The sequence below is a fragment of the Epinephelus lanceolatus genome, chromosome 22 (assembly GCF_041903045.1).
Source record: "Epinephelus lanceolatus isolate andai-2023 chromosome 22, ASM4190304v1, whole genome shotgun sequence".
Classification (NCBI taxonomy): domain Eukaryota; kingdom Metazoa; phylum Chordata; class Actinopteri; order Perciformes; family Serranidae; genus Epinephelus; species Epinephelus lanceolatus.
In genome coordinates, this window is record NC_135755.1 from 17,956,867 (window position 1) to 17,980,990 (window position 24,124).

Consider the following 24,124-nt stretch of genomic DNA (forward strand, 5'->3'; position numbering starts at 1 on the left):
TGTCAATATCTTGTTTTCTTCATTCACTTAAAAAAATTATTTAAACAAATTAAAATGCAAAAGCAAAATGAAAACTGTGCCTCATGGTGATGCATCAGAAAAGGCATCCTGTACGCCTTAGATGGGATGGAATCGGAAACACATACAATCATCTATTTGTTACGCTTGAAAACATTATGGGAAATCAGTGGTGATCAGGTTTTATGGGCCCAGGGCAGAATTTTTACTAATTGGCACCAAGGTGGCAAATTCTAGTTTGGTATCATGACAAACTCTTTATCTCTAGATGATATTTCAACATAATAACCCTTCCCAAGTGGCAGCTTAGTCACAGATGACAACCTTCAATGGCGCCAACAGTTAAACCAAAGAATGAAAAAGCCGAGGCATGTTTCAAGTTTGGTCTCATTTGCTGATATACATCATGGTCTTCATGGACAAACACATTCATATGTGTAGAAAACTGAATGGTAATATGTAGTGACGGCCAAATGAAGCCTCATGAACCACTTTCTTTATTCTCTGACCCCACCAGATGGCGCTCTTGGTTTAAAGATATTTATTTTATTTTATTTAACCAGGCAAGTCATTAAGAACAAATTCTTATTTACAGTACTGGCCTGGCAAAAGGCAAGAGCCTCTTGAGGAGAAGGGGACAGGCTGAAGGACTGGCAATGAAGTGTGCGTTCAAACCTTTGTTGAACAGACAGCGCCATCTGGTGGCTTCAGAAAATAAATACAGTGGTTCATGAGGCCTCATTTGGCCATCACTAGTAATATGCTTTATAGCCTAATTTTTCTCACTTTTTTTGACATTGATTGGATGAGGGAAAAATAATTTTGGGGTAAGGGTACTCCCTAAGTGCACATACATTCAGAACATTGATGGTTATATGTAAAGGAACATCCTAAAAATCGAATGATTAGACATAAATTATATGAAAATATCATGTTCAGAAGCAGATATGCACTTTTTTGTGTGATGCTGTGATATAATGGCCCCAAATTTTGAGCCCTGAATTTACCTTGATCCACTAAGTATAAAATGGAATACTTTTAATATGTTATTTGGATGTCCTAACAGCTTTCCTGCCTGAATGATATTCACCAGTATTGCCTTGTGTTTGTAAGAACGTGACGTGACGTTTAACCGTATCCGCCCGCCAAGTGGAGTGCAGACTCCACTGCGCACCCACTGTGAGTTTACTTGAGGAAGTTACCCAAGTGTGTGGAGGAGGACGCTGTCAGTGGAAGGCAGAGCTAAGGTTAGTTAAAATCTTCTCTGAGAGTTAAAAGTTACCTACGAAGTATTAACACGGCTCTAATGTAAAGACCGTAGTATTAGTAAGCTCCGACGCTATTTAGGCCACATAAACATCTAACCAATACTTTGCGATTGGGCAGTTATCCCTGATGCATGACGTAAACACACACACACACACACACACACACACACACAGACACCCTCAGTGACAGCTGAAGGCTCAAAGGTTGGTTTGACTTTAACAGAGTCCATGTTAAATGCAGAAACACAAGCAACCATACAGGCGAGGAAATGAGTAGTTTTCCACCGCCTAGCTCATAGTTCATCTCTCCACCCACCTCTGGCATGTCTGCTAAAATGGGTAGTCCTGTCGTCTTGCTTGTGTTGTAGGGGAGACCGGGGATGGTTGTAACTGCACCACTCTCACCATGAAGGGATGATCTATAGCCCTGTTTCCACCAAACACTTTAGGTACAGTACCTTTGGAACCAAAAGTAACCCTTCAGACATGAAGCCGAGACCCTAGTGTTTCCACAGTACCCTTAAATGTGGGCGGGGTTGTTGTCACTCACTGCTCCGTCCAGCACTCACTGTATTTCCTTTATCAGTCTGCACCTTGTTCATCGTCCACAGAACGAGGCTGCACACCGACATTTTCAGAACAAAATAAAACAGGCTGCAGTGAGAGTCTCTCTCCGTGGGATATTTAGAAATAGCTGCTTTGTGTATTTAGTCCTTCTCAGGCAAGCTCAGGGGTTTAGAGTTGCTGGAGCCCACAGGAACAACGAGTGAGGATTAGAATATATGCAGGTAACATAACCCAGTCAGAATTAATATATAAATGCTTGAAGATCCACTCATTAGTTCAAGTATATGTGTATGTCATATAAAAACTAAAGTAATGGTCAAAGTTGTCACAGTGAAATTTAAGGTGTGTTGATTGATTCATGTTGTCAACTCATGCACTAGGTAACATTACAAGTGAACGATCCACCTTAAAAGTCACAGGCAGTTGGCCCAGTGAATTAATTTATTTTTTCTCAGACTCAAGCTGCTGCGAGAGGCAGCAAAACATCCTTTCATTTTATAGTTATAGTCTATGAATAAAACTCTCCACAGTATGAACAGTGGTTACGTGAGCCTCAAAACCAGCCACAACTCAGCCCTGAGCAGAGTGACCGTCCTCTATTGACCAATCAACAGACTGCAGCGTTCACAGCTCCACCTTTTAGTACCAGCTCTGTGTGCTAGGTACCCCAACATAGGGGGGGGCCAAAAATGGGGACAGTACAGAACGGTTCCATTGGTACCATCCACAACTTTTCACAGTGGAAACGTAAAAGAAAAAGTGTACCAAATTGAATTGTACCAAACTGTTCTGTGGAAATGGCTTAGAAGAGTGAGAAATCTGGGTCTCTTTCTACTGAGCAGTGCAGTGTGGTACAGTTCCGTACGCTTTTTTTACGTTTCCACTGTGGAAAGTTGTGGATGGTACCAATGGAACCATTCTGTACCGTCCCCATTTTTGGTCCCCCCTCTGTTGGGGTACAGCCTGTTTTTATGAAACTGCTTGTGACATCTCCATTGTGGCTTTGACTCATAGCTGAAAACATGTATCCTATTTCCTTCAAAATACTGAGATATTTATCGTGTATCGCCAGTCAGCCTGTAATTAACAAGATATGAATTTTTGTCCATATCGCCCAGCCCTAGCTTCAAGAAACATATTAATTATGAATCATTTATTTGATCTAGTTTTATCCCGTTAAAACAATACTTACAACCAGGATAATTTTTTATCAAAAACCCTTTTGATTATCTTGATTGTTGGACAAAGGAATATAAATCAAATGGACACGTTTGGATTTCATGACTGCTTCAGAGGTAGGGAGTCACCATTTACCATCTCTCCTTTACCATCCAGGTACATCTGAATAAACTAGTCTTCTATGGTGCTCATGGTGTCAGCAAAATGAACTCAACAACTGAATTGCGGAGACTAACTGAGCTACAGATGTGTAGCATCTCCATATGGACAAAAGTTTAACATTTGTATTTGTATGCAGTATCTAAACAGCTAACTAACATTAGCTCCAGTGGGTAGCCAACAACCTGGCTTTATACATCCAAAGAACTTCTATTAAAATGAGCTGCATGGCAACCAGACCAGGCTTCTAACTGAGACAGGCCTGTATTTGTAAAACACATGTAGCCACACCTGGCTGGTAAAAGGGACTGGGCGTTTAATTGAAGTTTTACAATATTTTGTTTTATAATCCCACCTCACGCCTTACAGTCATCAGAGCTGTAAGAATTCTAATCTGTGCTGTATGTAATTATGTTTTGCTGACAGCAGACAGAAAAAAAAGTTGTATGAACTTACACAAAATGTTGGATGTGTTTGTCTACAGGTGTGTTCTCTGCCGTGAGTCTGTCTAACTCCCTCTACAAGAGCTGGGGGTCATGTAAACATAGTGCTCTTCAAATTGGATGCTGCAGATGTCTGGCGTTATTCTTCTCAAGAACTAAACCATGGATGACACTTACCAGTACCCTGTTTTCTTTGAATGCCAAAGCCTGGCAGAGAACCAGGTGAAGAGGTTGCAAACGTATTTCAGTAGTCGCCGCAGATCCAGTGGCGGAGAATGTGGATCACTGAGGAGGGTGAATGATAAAACCTACAGCATTGCATTCAGACATCGAGGAGGTAGGTCAAGAAACACAGTATGGTAATTATAGATTTAACCGAATATCGCAGCAGAAATCCAGACTCATCAGACCAGGCAACGTTTTTCCAATCTTCTATTGTCCAGTTTTGGTGAGCCTGTGTGAACTGTAGCCTCAGTTTCCTGTTGTTAGCTGACAGGAGTGGCACCTGGTGTGGTCTTCTGCTGCTGTAGCCCATCTGCTTCAAGGTTGGATGTGTTGTTGGTTCAGAGATGGTCTTCTGCAGACCTTGATTGTAACCAGTGGTTATTTGAGTTACTGTTGCCTTTCTATCATCTTGAACCAGTCTGGCCATTCTTCTCTGACCTCTGGCATCAACAAGGCATTTTCACCCAGAGAACTGCTGCTCACTGGATATTGTCTCTTTTTGGGACCATCCTCTGTAAACCCTAGAGATGGCTGTGTGTGAAAATCCCAGTAGATCAGCAGTTTCTGAAATACCCAGACCAGCCCATCTGGCACCAACAACCATGCCACGTTCAAAGTCACTTAAATCACCTTTCTTCTTCATTCTGATGCTCAGTTTGAACCACTGAGTTGCAGCCATGTGATAGACTGATAAACTGTTTGCTTTAACGAGCAGTTGAACAGGTGTACCTAATGAAATGGTTGGTTAGTGGATGTGAAATCAGTAAACTTGTATGTTTCTGTTGTCAATTTTAGCAGTAACTGTAACATTTAAAGATATAGAATTAAACACAGTAGACTGACCTATCTAACATTTCTACTGTACTTATTTTATGTACTGTGTTGCTTTGTTAGTGTCCTCCATAAACAAAATCTAGCAGCTCAAAAGCTAAGCGATGTATTGCTGTGGACCGGGCCTTAGGACAATGTAATCTGGCCTCCTAAGGAGACCCACTTTTAAAAAAATCAATACCTGTTGAGTATAGTGGGGCCTGACCGATATGGATTTTTTGGGGCCGATACCGATTCTGATATTATGGAATAAAAAAATCCGATAACCGATATATCGGCCAATTAAATTTTTACATTTTTCAATTTAAAAATCCCCGAAATACCTGCTTTGGTGGCTTTAATATAGTTTAAACAGTTGTTACAAAGATATAAATTGAAGGAAGAACATTTTACTATTTTCAAATACTTGTATTATCAGAAATTGTGTGGAACAAGCAGCATATGAACAATTTGAACACAAAATAAATCAAAAATATGATGTGCAAAAAGGCAGTAAACCTCTGGGAAATAAAATAATCATGCAAAATCTCTATGAATTAAGACATTCACATGTATGTTCACAGTACCAGAGTTCTTCTTATTAATGCCAGTTTAACAGAGGTAGGTTATAGTGCAAAAAGAAACACAAGGACATCATTTCTAATTAAAACACCATATTCCCTGCATTTTATTAGTGATGAAAATTTAAGTGTTAACATCGGCATCAATCGGCCAACTTTTTGCCGATTGCCGATTATTCTCTAATGGCTATAATCGGCCCGATTAAATCGACCGGCCGATAAATCGGTCGGGCCCTAGAGTATAGTACTAATTTTTTTTAGGTGGGCCTTTTTTGGTGGCTTAACCAGTTGAGGTAGCATTTACTCAGCACTGTTTCATTTTGTTTATTTGGCACGCAGATTTTCTACCCAGAAGTTATCGCAAACAAACATTGTGAGTTGGTCTGTAGGCCATTAAAAAAACACCTTGGCATTCTTAATTTCCTCTTTAAACCAATGCTGCCAGTGATGAGGTTTGTTTGGAAGTCTCTGAAGTTCTTGAATAGGCTGTTAGTGACAAGTAGTGTACATAAGAAAAGAATACAACAGTAATAATCCGCAGCAAAGTACTAGTGAAATTATAGTTTTTATTCACTGCACTAGCTAGCTGTAAAGTACCTGAGAAAGTGGAATCAGCTGTCGTCCATAAAACATGACTGCATGAGAATCAAGAAAGCAGGTCATTATAACTCATGTTGAAGTGCTGTGAGAAAGATGGGTGTAAATAGTAAAACTGTTCATTGTATCCCACTGTCATTAATAGAGGTAGGAGAGAAGTTATTAAATAAAATAAGACAGGATAAAACAAGTCTAATGTTGCTCTACGTCCTACATACTTTCCTTATTTTCTAATAAGTGACAAAAAAGAGACAATTTATTTTTCTCAAATAAACAGCAATGCCCTCATTTAAAAATCACAATAACTATCGGGGTATCACAATGCTCAGCCTCCTGGGAAAAGTTTAATCTAGGGTGCTGGAAAGGAGGCTCTGACGGATTGTCGAACCTTGGATTCAGGAGGAGCAATGTGGATTCCATCCTGGCTGTGGAACAGTGGAGCAGCTCTTTACCCTTGTGGGAGGTATTGCAGGACTACGGGGTACCGGGCTTACTGCTATGAGCTATCCAGTCCCTGTATGACCAAAGTGAGAGCTGTGTCCGCATACTCGGTGTAAAGTCAAACATGTTCTCGGTGAGTATTAGCCACAGCCAGGGTTGTCCCTGGTCACTGATCCTGTTTGTGATATTCATGGACAGGTTCTTGTGGCGCAGCCGGGGGTAGGAAGGGGTCTGATTTGGGGACCTCAAAAGTGCATCTCTGCTTTTTGCAGTCAGGATCAGAGTCAGCACCTCCAAATCTGAGGCCATTGTTCTCTGCTGGAAACTGGTGGATTGCCCCCTCCGGGTTGGGACGGGAAGGGGTCAGTTGAGGTGGTTTGGGCATCTGATCAGGATGCCTCCTGGGTGCCTTCTATTAGAGGTGTTCTGGGAACATCCCACTGCTAGCAGGCCCTGGGGCATACCCAGGACACGCTGGAGGGATTACATGTCTAATCTGGCCTGGAAAGGGTTGCTGGGGAGAGGGATGTCTAGGGTGCTTTGCTTGGCCTGCTGCCCCCGTGACCCGGCCCCAAGGGCGAAAATCCCATTTCATAGTTGGGGGGGGCAATAAACAGTAAAATTTTAGAGAATAATTCCAAAAAAAAGTTGAAGCCTGTCTTTTATACAGTATCTTTTACCGCAGTTTGACGCTTTAATCTTCTCTCTATCTCTCCAACAGGCAGGCATAGGACCTTTCTTAGCAATGGCTGAGTCCACCTGCACATGGCCAGATTTAAAATAGAATGATTGAAATCAAATTAACATGTACACAACATGTACACAACAACATGTACACAACGACAACAGTCAGGTGCACCGTGCTGTCCAAGGTGCTGAGTGTGTCTGGAGCAGAGCAGGTCTCTGTCTCCCCGTGCGCAGTAGTGTGAATATTTATGCTATTAAGTAAACGGAGAAAACATGTCTCTCATTGTTTAATTGTAGCAAAACAATAAGGCTTCATTCATCAAAGACAGAAACTCGATCTCTCTCCTTCTCTCCCTCTTTTTCATCTGGCTCAGGTGTGTGGAATGGATCCTTTGTCTCTGGCTGGCTGCAGGAGCAAACCATTTGTTTTGTTTTTTTTTTGTTTTTTTTACCGGCAGTGAGATCAACATTTCCTGCAATTAAACTGGTGAACTGGTTTATAAACAGTGTGCTGTGAGATCTGCTGCTGCGCACCTCAAAACCGTGCGTAAAATTTGTGCGTAATGGCCGCTCCTCATCAGTTAAACTGCACGTCTTTCATGTTTGTCTCACTGACAGGTGGAGAGCCTACAGATATTAACTACGAGCCACTCCGTCACTGACTGCTCTTGTCCTGTCCTCTCCCTCTTCTTTCTCTCCTGTCCTCTCTGACTATCACTAAACTCTGGCTTTTGAACAATGCAGGAGAAATGTTGCAGACAGTTTATATTATCAGCCTGGGCCTGGGGCTTGTTGTAACAGTAAATGGGATGTGTGTAACTTGTGTAAGTTAAACTTTATCTGCGAGTGTACATCTTACCCGGCGATGCGCGATGTGGGCAGCGGGGTCCAGCCACACGCTGCTACTGCTGCCAAGTACTAATGGCTGCTAGCCCCGCCCGTTGGAATGAGTGTGCGATATACCACTACTAGGAATGGGAGGGGGGGACTAAATCTTTTAAGATTTAAATAGCACATTATTGCGCAATTATAATGAGCACCGCTTACGTTGTGCTTTTAATAAATACTACTGCATTGTTCAAAAATTATTAATTGTGTCTCAAATTATTCTAGGGGGGGGGGCAGCTTTACTGAAGGGGGAGTCATGTCCCCCCTGTCCCCCCCGGGATTTCCGCCCCTGCCCGGCCCTGGATGAATGGAATAACTAATGTCATATTTTCTGTCTTAGATCAGCAGAGGGTCCTGCAGAGATCTAAGCATGTTATGGATGATCTGGTGTTTACTGTCCAAGACAGACTGGAACCTCGCGCCACCTCTCCATTCCAGGATCGTATAGTATTCCAGGTCAGCGCAACATTTCTGTCATTCAGTGAAGGTTGTTTATGTACAAAATAAAAATAAAAAATATTTACAAGTTCCCCATTTCGTGCCATCATGTAACACTGAAGAGGTTTTGTACTGCATCATAAACACTGTAAATTCATGTATATGATCATACAGTCCAATTCTTTCTATGTGACCAGGACCAGTGAACTGTTGTTAATATTATCTGGATATCTTTTTTCAGCAGGGCCCATGTTCCACGTCTGCTTCAACAGGTCCAGACTGGTGAGGAATATGAACTACAACTTGATGCTTACCTCCTTTGTTACCTAAAGGAATGTCACAAGGCTAGGAGAAAACTAGAGAAAGAACTCGCCTCTGTTTCCTGCTCTGCTCAGCTTTACCCAAAAGAGGGGAAGGTTTTAGTTAGCCGTTTAGCTCAACCTGGTGCTGCAGATGATGTTAGCAACTGGAAAGCAGAGGTAGACAAACGCTTTCATGGCTACCTGTGCCACTATGAGTTAGACTCTCACAAGGTCAAAGCTTTGCTTCAGTCCTGCAGCTCTCCTCAGACCACAGATAAAGTAAAGGTGTACAGCGAGGTTGGGATGGCTGTTGTTGTTGGGGAACGTTCCCAGGTGAATGCCAGGTTGGTGAAAATAGAGACCAGGTCAGGTTTAAGTATGAAGCAAACCAGTAATCATCGACTGGGTGAGGCCAAGGTTCGTCTCCTCTGGAAAAGGATTGAGTACAGTTGGGACGGGATTTTCCAGGCCTGAAGGTCACGCAGGGAGCTGCAGGTCAGTTAGTTTTGGAAGGTTCTGTAGAGGAGATTCTTAAGGCTGGTGAATGGATCTCTGATCAGGAAAGTTTGGTGTTAGAAAGGACAGTTCCTGACATGAGCCCACATTTTTTGGCCTTCTTGAGAAAGGCATACGGAGGTCCAGGGGTGCTAGGTGACTTTTTAGGGGTTGGTGACAAGGTGGAAATAGAATTACGAGACACGGAGCTGCGGTTCTTCTCCCTCTCTGCTGATAAACTGGATGACACAGAAAAAAAACTGCATGAAATATTCAACGAAGTCAAGATTGACCTTCCTAACTGCTCTGTTGTGCCATCTGAGCTTCGGGAAAAGCTTAAGTCCAAGACAAAAGAGATAAACCAAGGCCAATACAGGGCTCAGGTCGTGTTTGGCTCAGACAGCACAGTGTGCTTACTGGGCCACACCAAAGAGGTTGAAGAGCTGAGTGAAGCTGTCATACAGTTTATTTTGGACCAGTCTAGTCTAGTGTGCAAAGCATAGTCCATCTGCCTTTCAAAGAGTTAGCACAAGAGTTAGCACAATTGCTGGAGCTGCATGGTTTTGATTATTCCGGGGTCACCTTACATTCTTTAATATCTTCCTCGGGGTCCGCGGTAGTGCTGGAACGTGAATCCAGCAAAGTGACGGAGGTCAGAAACAGGCTGGATCAATTTCTGGACTTAATTCTTTAGGATAGAGTAACCATTGACCCGTTAGGTACCGTAAGATATACCCAAAGCCCCACTGGGAAAGATGAACTTATAAGATTTGCACATAATTTTGCATCTCTGAGTTTAAGTGAAGAAAACACAACGGTTGCTAGCTACAGCCTTTGTGACGGGCTCCAGGTGCTGGTGTGTCATGGTGACATCACCAAACTGGAGGCTGATGCTCTTGTGAACGCTGCCAATGAAGATCTGGACCATGGTGGAGGTGTTGCTGCTGCACTGAGTAAAGCAGGTGGGCCTCAGGTGCAGAGGGAGAGCAATGCTTTAGTTAAGAATATTGGAAAAATTCCTACAGGCGATGTGGTAGTGACCACAGGGGGGAACCTAAACTGCAAGAGACTGCTGCATGCTGTTGGGCCTATAGGTGGAAAATCAGGTGGCAAAGAAAGGGTGTTGTTGGAAAAAACTGTCCAGTCTGCTCTGAATTGATCAGAACTCATGGAGTTTCAGTCCATAGCCATGCCTTGTATCAGCTCAGGTATGTTTGGTGTCCCTGTCATTGTGTGCTCTGAGGCTATTGTAACTGCTGTTAAGAAGTTTGGCAGTCAGGGAGAGAGAAGTCTAAGAAGAATCATCCTGATTGATAACAGGATGGAGTGGGCGAGGGCCATGCGGGAAGCATGTGACCAGTTTCTTCAAGGGATAAGTACTGGAAACAGTGCACCAGGTGAGCCGAGGTACCAGATGAGTGGTGCTGCAGAAGACACTGCAAGAGGAGCCACTGCTGGAGCTTCTGGAAATGGTGCCTGTGTAGAGATCATTCAGGGAACCATCAAGACCCAGCAGGTGAGAAACTTTTCTGAGAATTTAAGAAAGTGAATCAGACCTGTTCAGATGAGAAATGTGATTGTACTGGAGGATAAGAACAAGTCTTGGCATTAATGTTTGAGATGCTTGCACAAGTACTCTTCCATATGACAGGCATGACATTATAACTTTTGATTGAGTCAATCACAAAAAGTTGTTTCTTAAACTGAGTCAAAGGGGTGTGCCTAATAGCATCATAAGAACACTGGCGTACTGGTATGCTAACCAGAGCATGCAGGTTAGATGGGGCAACAGAGTTTCCGACTGCTTTTGTGTTAGTAATGGCGTCCGCCGGGGGGGGCTACTTTCTCCAGCCCTTTTTAACATCTACATGGATGATCTTTCTCATCAACTAGGCGCCTGTAGAACAGGCTGTGTAATTGGAAACACTCTTTTAAACCATCTCATGTACGCTGACGATTTGGCAGTTTTCTCCCCCAGCAGTGCTGGATTGCAACAACTGCTCAGTATATGTTCTGAGTATGGGATCAACCATGATATATTGTATAATGCCAGGAAGAGTATGGTTATGCTATGTCGAACTAAAGAGGATAGAGACCTCACATTTCCAAATTTTTATCTAACAGGACAAATGTTGAATGTCTGTACTAAAATAAAATACCTCGGCCATTTCATCACAGATCAATTAACTGATGATGATGATATTAATAGACAGTGCCGAGTCCTATATGCTCAGGCAAACATGCTGAGAAGGAAATTTAACGTGTTCAGACCAAGTGAAGATCTGTCTCTTTAGGGCATATTGTACCCCGCTCTATACTGCCCCATTATGGTGTAAATTTAAGAAAGCGAGCATTCATAAGCTGCTGGTTGCTTACAATGATTGCATGAGGATACTATTGAAACAGCCGAGATGGTGTAGTACAAGTGAGCTGTTCTATAAGGTGAGAGTCAGTTCATTTCAGGCTTTGCTTAGACATCTGATGTACAAGTTTATCTGCAGACTGAATGTTTCTCAGAATGCCATCATTGCTCAGCTGGTTAGCCCTCGTGTCAGTGATGTGAGATATCGGTCACCTTTGTGGAAACATTGGTATGATTGTCTTGTTTAGCACTGTTTTCTTTTTTCCTTCTTTCTATTCTTTTTGAATGTGTTTATTATTTTAAAAATCTCTTATGTCTAGGATATGTTGTTAATTGATTGAGTGATCTGTTTTTATGTATTGAGTGTTGTATGTTTTTTAGTATGGACCTTGAGTCTGATAATAATAATAAACTGAAAACTATAAATGGCTTTGCTTGATGATGTGTTAATGAAGCATTTCACTGCTGAAAATATAGCCTTTTCATCAGACTGGGATGCAGTAGAAAGATGCAAATACTTTTGAAATCGGTGCTACATGAACACAGAAAAAAAGAGAAAAGGACTGTGGCATTTAGTTTTGCTGAAGAGGTAGAAAACCAACAACTACCAGAATGCACTGCGCAGACCAATTAATGCTCCCACTGGTGGGTGATGTAATGCGATCTTGTCTGTTTTGTGACAGGAAACAATATTTTAACAGAAGACATTTTGACATTTTTAATTTTGACAATAAAATAGCTGAACTCCATGGATTATCTAAAATGTATTGTCTTCTGAAACAGGACTCCAGTGATTGGACCAAACTTGAACCTGTCATCAATACAGTGGATGAGGCTCAAATCTATAGGTAAAAATAATTTTTTGTTATCAATCTTTTTTTCTTATTCATTTATTTATTTATTTTTAAAGGGCCAGTGTGTAATATTTGGCATGGTTTATTGTCAATCTGAATCTGAATCTTCTACCCATTAATATGTTTATACAAGTGTATGATCGCTATAAAATAAAATTTGTTTGGTTTTCGTAGCCTTATAATTATGCTTTTATATATATATATATATATATATATATAGCAAGGGCCTTGCTTTAGAGAGGTCGCCATCTTGCGCCGCCATGTATGTAAGGCAGCCTGAGTGGACAGTCCAGCCAGCCAGAGAACGCGTTTCGCGTGTATAAATGAACCAACGAAGACAGCGGAAGGAAGGAAGAAGGAGGAAGAAACAGCAGAGAGTGTTCGTAGTTCGTCGATAGAGAGTAGTGAAAAGTTTTTTTAGTTATAAAGTTTGCGAATGGACCACACTTACCACGCAACAGGAGAAAATGAACCCGAACCGTCATCTGCGAGGAAAAGAAGACGCAACTTCACTCCTTGTGATGCATTCTCTGCAGCGCTTTTCCTCCTGATGATTTATCTCCCCAGCGATGGTAGCAGTAGCATCGAATCCCATTCTGTGCATTCAGCCTCTCTTCTCGCCCGCTCAGCATCAAACACATGGAGTTCCTCATCTGTATGCTCCGGCTCAAACAGGTATGGCTCTGGGTCTGTGTCCGCTACAAGAACCTCTTCAAAATCGCATTCACAGTCGTCCATTGCAGCTACTATAGTCCGGAGATATCGCTAGGCTAAATAAACAGCTGAGCTCTGTTTACCGGCTACGCTGTCAGTCAGTGTGCGGGCTGGAGGTTGAGCAGAGAGGGGAGGGGGGTCCCCACTTAGTATGGTAAACGAGTATGTGTGTAAAGTTATGAAGTGTGTCTGTTAAGCTAGAAGAGTCAGAGTTTGGGACGGAGTGGAGTGTTACCGGAGTTTCTGGAGTGCTCAAATAAACGGGCCTTTTCCCGAACGTTCCTCTGGTCTCCTGCTCGTGACGGATTCATTACAATATAGTAACATGGCTTAGATTTCTAAATAAACATTCACCTCGTCGCTAGATAGACCTACTCCTGAAAAAGTCGTGCGCAAGGCTTTTTGTCCCTATGAGGCCACCGTCATTTACCCGATGGGAGGGGTCAGCGAGTGAGCCCTGCAATCTAGAATTTGACCACTGATGTCACTGTTTTCAACCCATTTTACACACTGGCCCTTTAACTCACTTTAATTTTAACTCAGAAAGATCAGTCTCAAGGTACCCTCTTCCTTGGAAATAAGGATTTGTGTTAAACATCTGAGGGATATTTCTGTCAGAGGCAATTACTGTACGAGGCACCTTTACTTTGAGGCTATAAAAATAAATGTGCTGTATGTATTAAAGATTGTTGACTGACTGGAAATAATTACAGCCACAATTACAAAAAGGTTTCTGTGTAAAAGGTAACTCAAAACAGAGTGCGATGATGTGAAAATCCTTTTTGACCTATATTCAATTAAACACAGTCCAAAGACAAGGTATTTCATGTTCAAAAAAGTTGAGACGGGCATGTTAAGCACTGTGTGACATCACCTTTTCTTTTAACAACTCTCAGTAAGCGTTTGGGAACTGAGGACACTAACTGTTGAAGTAGAAGTTTTGAAAGTGAAATTCTTTCTCATACTTGCTTGATATACGACTTCAGTTGCTCAACAGTGCGGGTGTCCATTGTCATATTTTGTGCTTCATGATGGGCCTCACATTTTCAATGGGAGTCCAGTCTGAACTGCAGGTAGGCCACTCTAGTACCTGCGCTCTTTCTATGAAGCCACCCTGTTGTCTCATTGTCTTTCTGGAATAAGAAGGGACCTCCCTGAAGAAGATACAGTCTAGATGGCAGTTTATGTTGCTCCAATACCTGTATGTACGTTTCAGTGTTCAAGGTGCCTTCACAGATGTCCAAGTTACCCATGATGTAGTCTCTATATACAGACTCTACATTTAGTGAATGTAGTCTGTGGGCAAACCCCGGAGATCTTGCCTCCAGAAGAAGAGCGGAAGAGCCCTGGTTTCCGTTGCTAGGCTGTTTGTAGTCTGCGTGATATTGATCAATCATGTTTGAGCCGGCTGCAGTTGTTGCCAGGTTAAACGGTCTGTGCGGTGAACTAACGAGGTGGAACATAATTGGTGTCACTGCAAACTCTGAATCCATCGCAATGGTTCAGCATATTTACTTATATATAAACGGAAGTCGGAAACGGAAATTCGCCTCCTCCGCTCAAATCAAACCGGAATGCCAAAAAATCGGGGGTCTGCCCCCAGAGGCTGTATCGCAGTCTGCCGGAAGTCAGACGCTGAATACATCTGATGGGTTCCGAGAATGCCCATGATGCCAGGGGCACTAACACACCCCAGTACCATCACAGATGCTGGCTTTTTAACTTTGAGCTGGTAACAATCTGAATGGTCCTTTTCTTCTTTAGCCTGAAGAACAAGACGTCCTTGATCTTCAAAAACAATTTGTCAGACCACAGCACACTTTTCCACTTTGTATCAGTCCTGTCAGATGAGCTCAGGTCTACTACACGATATCTGTCTGATTATAGGCTAAAGCAGCGTCATATGGTGTCGGCTTGGATCGTGAACAACGAGTGTCATACACGATAATCTATCGTTTCATTACGTGTAGTGTGTCATAGTAGACATAGACAAATGATGCCACGTCTGAGATGCCTCATGACGTTCCAACAGAAAGTCTAGCATGTTTGATTTTCTTTTTGTTGTTCATGACTTCTCCCGTCACATCCGTCACATAGAGTATGAAGGGAAAAATGATGGCATCAAACAGCTGAGGCTCTTGAGTAACCCGGTTAGTACTGCCATTAGCATCAATCTAACAAAGAATGTTATTTCTTCATAATGGAGGATATTAAGGGATAATATTAAAAAATAGTGGCGGGACTTTGACTCACCACAACTGCAGAGGGTACCAGCTTCATTTGAAACAGGCTACATTAAAAAAGGGACGTTATTTATTAATCCCTCTGTATTTTTATATTTTTACTTTATATCCGCTCCCGTTTGCCTTGATAAAGTTAATGCATCGCACCGTCATTTCAAACTCAACACTTCCTGTAGCTGTTGAAAATTAAAAGCCCCTTATACCATCGGTTGAGAGATTCCCTTCATTTTCTAAACAGGCTTTTATTGTGAAACATTTGCAGGAATTTGTTGCGGAGGACTCAGTGACTTGCATGTTTGCGTACGGTACTTCAAATGTAGCTCCTCTCATCTGGTGACGCTTGTTAGGTTACTACGGTAACATCTCTGCTGGCACATGAACAGACACAGTGACTGAAATGATAGTAAAAATAACTATTTCTCGTGGCTAACTATTAATAAAATACCACAAAATGATTTCAAATTGGATCACACTTCTTCAGAAAAGCTACAGCAAATTCATTTCAGGTTGCAATAATCAATAACAGTCAGTGTGTCAGTGTGTAGTAAATCCAAACCTATCTGTATTCCCTTGCACTCCTTAGCCTCCAGTCTGATGCAGGTCGTTTTGAATGCAGCGTGTCTGCCCTGCGCTGGGTTTGTAAAGAAAAGGTCAGCTTCAAATACCAGTTCTGCTCATGGGAGGAACTCGGGGAGAGGCCTTCATGCATGGATTACATGCCAGCAGGACCCCTAATGGACATCACAGTCACAGCTGGGAAGTTGGAGGAGGTGCATCTGCCACACTGGGTCTGTGTAGGTGAGGTGTAATATAATGTAAAAGGCCCTTTTCTGACTTTCTGTAGATATAAATAAACATATGAATATTATTTCTTCTCACTAAAGTTGTGCATGTTTGTTCTTTGCAGATGAAAACTCTACAATGTCAGACATGTTTGTAGTTCTGCATGTGGATACCTGTGGAGATGTTTTGGAGCAAGTGTCTGAAGTGACATCGTCCCACGTCAAGTTAGTCCAGCCAACTTTCTCGCCAGTTGGTGTAATGATCTTGAAGAAACTGGGCATTCCATTTCACTTTGACACGTTGGTGTACAAGACAAACAAAGAATTCCTCACCTTGGATGTTTACCTGGTGCCACCTGATCCATCCCTACAACAGGTTTCTATTTCATTTGTCACAATAAGTACTTTAAACAAACAATTGCAATGTTTGACGTGTTCACATCTGGGAGACAGCATAGTTGTATTCTCTATTACCTGGAAAAAGCCACTGACAGGTGAGGTAAATAACATTGATCATCTTGTTACGATGCAGTGTATTGCTGGGACACTTGGGGTCCTAGCCCCCCCCCCCCCCCCCCCCCAAAAAAAAAGGACAATGTGTCATGCCATGCGGCAAAAACCATGCAAGTCATGTTCCTCCGGCCATTCCTGAGCAGTTTAAGGCCTTGACCTGGCCTCCAAATTCCCCAGATCCAAATCCACTTGAGCATCCTTGGGACATGCGGGTACGTCATCTCGTAATCCTCAAAGGATCTGCCGTGAAGACCCTGGTGCCAGACACCACGGCGCATCCCCAGACTTCCTGTGTCCATACCTTGATATGTCAGAGCTATGTCCAATCCATAGAGGCCCCATCGTGGATGGAGGGTATGTCTGGGGTATTGGCACATCCCACAGATGCTCAGTCAAATTGGGAACTGTGGAATTTGGAGGCCAGGTTGATGCCTTGAGCTCTTTGTCACGTTCCTTGGGCTACTCCTGAACAGTTTTTGTGGTGTGGCATGGCGCATTGTCTTGCTGGAGGACCACTACCATCTGGAAGTGTTGTTGCCATGAGGTGGTTTGCTTGGTCTGCAACAGTGATTGGGTGAGTGGAGTGCGTCAAGTACTATCCACATATATGCCAGGGTCCAAGGTTTCAGCAGAGCATTGCATTGTAACAAGATCATCAATGTTATTCATCTCACCTGTCAGTGGTTTTAGTGTTCAGGCTAATAAGTGTATATCATAAGTGCCATATCATAGGCAACTGGACTTGCTTGTATGTCATGAAGATGTTTCGCCTCTCATTCCAGAACATCCCAGAAGCTTCTCCAGTTCTAAGGGACTGGTGCGGAATCGCTGGCTTTAAACTCTGTGTGGGTATGAATCTTTACAGAGTCGTTAAGGTCACATTTGAGTCGTTGACCAACCTGGCCATCATGTGAGTCCTTAGGGTCAGGTGGGACCAGGTGGGAATAGGTGTGAAGTCATCTGGGGAGGGATCCCAAGACTATAGTGTATTCGGGTGATAATTTGATGTTGTATGTCACCTCCTTTGTTTAACCCTATGGGCCCGAACGACGCATAGTGTGTCCAAATTCACACCTGTTCTTCTCTATGGATTTTCTCCGCGACCGTTCATCATAGCGAGAATCACGTGAAAGAGCGGAACCGTAGCTTTCCGACAAGACCAAGCACTTGTCAGTAGTCCAATGTTTCCACAGCGAAAAAAAAAAGATAAATTTACACTAAAATTATGTATAACAGAGCTTTCATACAGCTCTGCACACACATTACTCTTGGATGGATTACTCGCGAATGCAGGCTCACATAGAGCCATCATGGTTCATATTGCCAGATTCCAGAGAGTCTCCCCTCTTCAGATATGGCAGAATATGTCTTTTTCCAACTTGCTATGCTGAGATACATGTAAAAATGTAAGAATTTAGTAACACAGATTTGTTTTTTTCATTGATATAAAAATTAATATAAAATACAGGCATGTAGAAGAACATGAAATGATGACAAATCTGGTTAGCCCAGATTGTCCTGAAAAAAACAAGATATAGCATGTGTATGTAGCCTTTATAATGACTGTGATATGAGCTTAAAAGTAAAGGCAGTAAAAATACCCCAAAAAAGGCCTAGGGCCCATTCCAGTCTGATGTAGATGGCTTCTGTCACAACTCTTTCAAAATCATCTGTCTTCTCTGGCCAAGATGTGAACATTGCTGTCCTTGAAGGAGTGTCCCTTCTCTTTTAGATGTAAATGGACAGCTGAGTCTTGACCTGACGAGCTGGCTCGAGCGGTTGTTTAGTTTCACCAATATCCAAATCTGTGCATTCCTGGCTGCACGACATAGATGGTTTTTTGTCAAACTGGAATGACCATTGTTAAACAGAGGAGGTGGCCTACGACACCATTTATCACCCACCTACAATGCATTTGTGGGATCCCTCCCCAGGCGGCTTCACACCCATTCACACCTGGTCCCATCTAACCCTAATGGCACACATTCTGGCTCTGAAACTAAGAGCTCACACGTGACCTCAACGACTCTGTAAAGGTTCACACCCACACAGAGTTTAAAGCCTGCGTCTCTGAAATGTCTTCAAGGAACGAAACCAAGTCCAGTTGTCTACGATATAGCACTTATGAATACCATGACCTTGATGACTGAGAATCTTCACCGACAACTATGACTATACTTAAATCATAGCTCTCCATGTTGGCTCCTTTGAGCTTAAGGATTCTTTTTTTTAACAGGTTGTGGAAAAATTGCAAAACTCTTGTAGATCCAGAAGAATCCTAAAACCAGGCCCAGACAAGTCCATGCAGTTGGGAAACAATTTCTCTCTCAAAACAGATTTGGTGGATGCAAAGATTCAACCCAGCGTATGTGTCAACTGTTTCATTACCTGTTTTAATATTTCTGTATCATTGGAAAATAAAAATAAGACTGCAAAAAATCCTAAACCCTATTTATCATGTTTTCTACAGGTGCGAGAGCTCAGACATGGTAGTAGTAATGTATTTGAGGTGTTTATCAGAAATGCAGACAGCGACTTCACCCTCAGGCTTGAAAGTAAGGAAGACATTTTCTGGACCTGTACCATCCATAAAGGTCAGTAGTTTTTTAATACTTTTAGGCCAATTGATTTGCACCATTTTTGTTCTGTTTAGCTGAAATGCACAGTTGGCAAAGCAAACGCCATGTGTTGTGAATTCAACAGAAAGAAATACATTAAAACTAGGGCTGTCAATCGATTAAAACAGTCAATTAATTGCATGATTGTCCACAGCTAAATCGCGATTAATAGCAAATAAATCGCACATTTATTTTTATCTGTTTTAAATGTACCTTAAATGGATACTTCTTGAAGTTTTTAATACTCTCATCACCATGGGAGTGGACAAATATGCTTGCTTTATGCAAATGTATGTTTATTAGTATTGCAACAAACCAAAACAATGACAAATACTGTCTGGAATATTCTCCTGGGGTCTGTTTCACAAAGCAGGTTTAGTGAAAACTCAGAGTCTGTTAACCCTGAAATGAGGGAAACTCTGAGTTTTCCGTTTCAAAAAGGGAGGTAACTCAAACCAGAGAAAGAGGGGTAACTCTAGCCTGTTTCAGAGGGAGAGGTAACTTAAGCTCTTGGTCACTTAGCGTAGTAACAGACTCTATGAACCTAACCTGGTCGGGACCAAGGTTTTCTCAATGAACCTCGAGTTTCTCTCTGTCTCCGCCCTCTTTCAGAGCCACACACTCCATTTGATTTCCTCATTCATTCAGTCAGCAGGCGAGTTTTGGTGTAGCCTAATTCTGCCGTCTGTCTTTTAAAAAATCAGAGTCAGTATATTAGAAGTCCATTAGGCACAGTTGGTGGCGACTTTTTTCACTAACATGGCATGTCCTTTTGATAACGATCCCGTGGATGAAGGTGCAGAATTACTGCGCAGAGAATTAAATATTCGTCAGGAGATGGTTATCAGACCGCGCATAGATGTTCAAGCATTTCCACACAATTATCTTTTTGAGCGGTACCGTTTCACATCACAGTCCATCATCTACATACACAACCTAATCCGTCCTTACATATGCAACATTACCAGTCGTAGTCATGCTCTCACATCCCAGCAGATATTGTGTTTTGCGCTGTGTTTCTTTGCAAATGGAAGTTTTTTGTACAATGTCTGAGCACTTGAGTAAGGCAACTGTATGCAGGGCGGTCAGAAAAGTGTGCTCGTTTTACGGGCATCTGCCTTCTTTCTGTTGGCTGAGTAGAAGTCTGTGTTAGTTTAAATAGGCTTAAGATGAGAAGACATTTATGTGTGTGAAAACAGCATTATGTTGGGGATAAAACAACTGCACAGTCAAACAGCCACTTAATATTTACTTTACAATGTAAAACATGATCAAAATGAGGTACCCCCATGAGATTATGCTGAGGTCTTACCTGTTTGAACAATGTTTTTATATTTCATCCTAAACTGCTGCCAAGTGCGCTTCTCCTCCGCGGGATTGCACCTAAATGAAATAAATTAATAGGCTACCATTCAAGCAGTTTTCCCCTGTAACATTATTGTGATTGCAAAGCACTACATTTAAACTTAATCATCGACCCGAGCAGCAATGTTCTCCCACGCCGTCTCCCTCTCTTTTGCAGCTGCAGCGGTGTTGCACTTCTTTTTGAAAACGTGTTCAATCTCGCAGTATGAGCGCATTAAGATTTCTAATTCTAGTGAGGTGAAAAACGCAGCCCTCCCTGTCTCCGTTGCCATGGTGACTCGTCGAATCGGGGCTCCATTGATGCTGGCTTTTTATAGTTGTGGTGCACGCGCTTAACTCCAGGTGAAACTACTCCGAGTTGATTAAACTGATTCAAATCAGCTGTTCTGGAACCAGAAACTCAGAGTTTCCTATCTCAGAGTAGATCAACTCAGAGTTCAGAATTAGACTCAGAGTTTGTTGAACCTGCTTTGTGAAACGGACCCCAGAATAACCTTGAAGGTACTCCATGCTCAAAGCATATGCTGAAAGCACACTATGGCAAACTCGAGCCCAACAAGCACACTCTGTCAATGTGTTGTCAGACGGACTGTTCTGTAGAGAAACTGATGGCTTGTTGGATGCTATGTGCGACGCACAGCTTATGCTGGAACAAGAGCTGCCTGGCGGCTGCAATCATGTTGTGTGCACCATCAGTGGTCAGTGTGCTGACTTCATGTTAAATGTCCCATCATTGGCGCATGCATCAGCGAAGCGCCTCTCTTGTCTTCATCAAAGTCAAAGCATGCAACCAAAGTTCCCACTGTGGGCAAAATAATATGCTTTGACCCTGAGGTAACTGTCATTCCCAACGTCTCCTCCACCTAAGCTTTCTCGTCTTCATTCAAGTTGTGTATCTTGGTTACAGTGGTGGCTCTCGAAGGCAATTCATACGTGCAGTCTTCAGATGCGATGCGAATTATCTCAAGTACACCCACGTCCTCCACAATGTTAATCAGCCTGCAAGCTGTGGCCACCCAGTTAGCTATCACTGTTGAAAGTTTGTCGCTTGTAGAGTTGTCCGGGTGTCTCAGGTGCAATCTGTCCAGCATGGTCTGCCTCTGGCGGGGGGTAAGGAGGGCTCTCTGCATCAACTGTGTGCTTGGTCAGCAAATGATATTTGAGACTCGCCGGACTCTGTTGGTAACTCAATTCACATCGACAGTAAATGCAAATAAGTTTGGTCTTGTCGGGAGAACCGTCTGGCAGAGCTTTGAAGCTGAACTTGTCGTTCCAGAGACCCTTTCTTTATCAATTTCTGCTCACGGAGTTTTGTTTCTGCTTGGTATCCACAAGGTTACTGCAGCATCACCTCCTAATTTCCCAAACTACGGGGTGGACCAAGGGTCGTAATTACAGAATGTACCTGCGTTAATTGCCCGTCAGAAAAATTAGTGGCGTCAAAGAGAATTTGTGTTAACTCGTTATTCACGCGTTAACTTTGACAGCCCTAATTAAAACAGCTAAATATCCAATAATTAATCAGCCTTGTGACCTGTGTTTTATTTCAGGAGACTACCAAAGTCAGAGCACTTATCACAAACAAGGTAAGAAAGAAAAATGAAGAATTGAAAAGCACAAGATGACGTAGTGGCTTCAACTATGTTGCTACGCCTTGCTAAAACCTTTTTTGGTTCTTTCATTAGGGGTTTTAACGTATCACTAGTATAACCTCTGGTGTTCACTGTTTGTTTGCTTTCATCTTCCATGGCTGCCTCAGGTCAGCATTTTGTGGATCGCCATCGGACAGCTCTGATCGAGAGAGTGTGTAATACAAAAGCCATCCTGGATGAGCTTGTGGATAGAGGGTTGATCTCAGATGAGAGCTATGATGCTGTGAGAGCTCTAAAAACCACACGAGACCAGATGAGGGAGATTCACAAGTTTGTGACTGCAGCTGGCACCGAAGGCAAAGACGCACTTTATGAAATCCTGAAAGGGATGAAGAGTATGAGGCCTCTTGTTTCTGAGCTTGAGGGGTCTGGATGAAGGAGCAAAATGTAAACGTAAAGAGAAGCTGTAGCTTTGACAACTCAGATTAAGGAGGACGAACATGAGATTGTCTGTACAGTATATTGTGACATTTTTTTACTCGAAAGATTTCAATAAAAGTTTTATTTCTTCAATAATAAATTAACTCAAACTAAAGACAAAAGTGTGTCATTGTACCGGTTGAATTTGCACATTCACACAAATAACACCATGATATTTGTAAATTTTTCATTTATATTTTGTGAGAGCCTTCTTTTCCTGTAAAAATACATAGTGCTGTAATTCTATAAACTCCAGACTGCTTACAATGGGGTCTTAAGCCTCATTGTGACACTGACCAGTTGAGGCAAAACCACAAAAATGAAGATTCAAAATTACTTTTATGAATCATTTTCAGTGTCCTCCACTGTGTTTGTGTTTGTTCAAATAGTTGCTTTTTACTGCAATTACAAACTGTAATGGATGGATTTATAGTTGATTTATAGTTATGGAATATTTGATTTATAGGATATTTGATTTATAGAATACTTGTTTTATAGTTATAGAAAATTTAATTTTTAGAATAATTGGTTTATAGTTATGGAATGTTTGATTTATAGAATAGTTTATTTATGGTTATGGAATATTTGATTTAAAGAAAGGATGATATATAGGATAGTTGTTTTGTAGTTATAGAATATTTGATTTATAGAATAGTTTATTTATAGTTATGGAATATTTGATTTATAGAATAGTTGATTTATAGTTATGGAATGTTTGATTTATAGAATAGTTGATTTATAGCTATAGAATATTTGATTTATGGAATATTTGATTTATAGAAAAGTTGATTATATTTATGGAGTATTTGCTTTATAGAATAGTTGATTTACAGCTATAGAATATTTGATTTACAGTTATATAATATTTGATTTATAGAATAGTTGTTTTAATAGTTATAGAATATTTGATTTATAGGATATTTGATTTATAGAATAGTTGTTTTATAGTTATAGAAAATTTAATTTTTAGAATAATTGGTTTATAGTTATGGAATGTTTGATTGATAGAATATTTATGTTTATGGAATATTTGATTTAAAGAAAGGATGATATAAAGGATAGTTGTTTTGTAGTTATGGAATATTTGATTTATAGAATAGTTGATTTATAGTTATGGAATATTTGATTTATAGGATTTTTTTTTTTTTAATTTAATGAGAGTTTCTCTTTGAACACAGGCCTATCTTCAAGGTGGCAATCACTCATAAAGGCACCCTTCATGCCATGAATGTGTTACTGATTTACCGCACCTCCTTTATATCATATAAAAAACAAAAGAATGCAAAAAGTTATTTACCACTGGAAATCACCGGTTTCGGTTCCACGCCTGAAGTTGCACACATAGTTCACACAAGGTATCATGGGGGCTAGGGATAAGGTGGATAGAATAGTTGGTTTATAGTCATAAAATATTTTATTAATAGAATATTTGATTTATAGTTACAGAATATTTGACTGATAGAAGGGCATATATAGCAAATGGCACTTTTTTAATTAATGAGA

General features: G+C 41.5%; 1 protein-coding gene and 1 pseudogene across 2 annotated transcripts; both read left to right on the forward strand.

The window, feature by feature from the left end:
• Positions 1-1,156: 1,156 nt before the first annotated feature.
• LOC117246246 (NACHT, LRR and PYD domains-containing protein 1b allele 2-like) lies at positions 1,157-22,743 on the forward strand. 2 transcript variants are annotated; one of them, XM_078164181.1, is made up of 12 exons: positions 1,157-1,265; positions 3,676-3,971; positions 8,204-8,319; positions 8,543-8,583; positions 10,419-10,614; positions 12,244-12,308; positions 15,855-16,069; positions 16,179-16,429; positions 18,803-18,931; positions 19,037-19,160; positions 22,100-22,135; positions 22,309-22,743. In XM_078164181.1, exons 2-12 carry the CDS (start codon positions 3,797-3,799, stop codon positions 22,575-22,577), a joined length of 1,617 nt encoding a protein of 538 aa, XP_078020307.1. In that variant the 5' UTR covers positions 1,157-1,265; positions 3,676-3,796; the 3' UTR covers positions 22,578-22,743. The 2 variants fall into 2 exon arrangements, with proteins under 2 accessions (XP_078020307.1, XP_078020308.1); XM_078164182.1 differs by having other exon boundaries at positions 8,546-8,583.
• On the forward strand, positions 8,589-9,736 carry LOC144459902 (uncharacterized; annotated as a pseudogene).
• Positions 22,744-24,124: the final 1,381 nt, after the last annotated feature.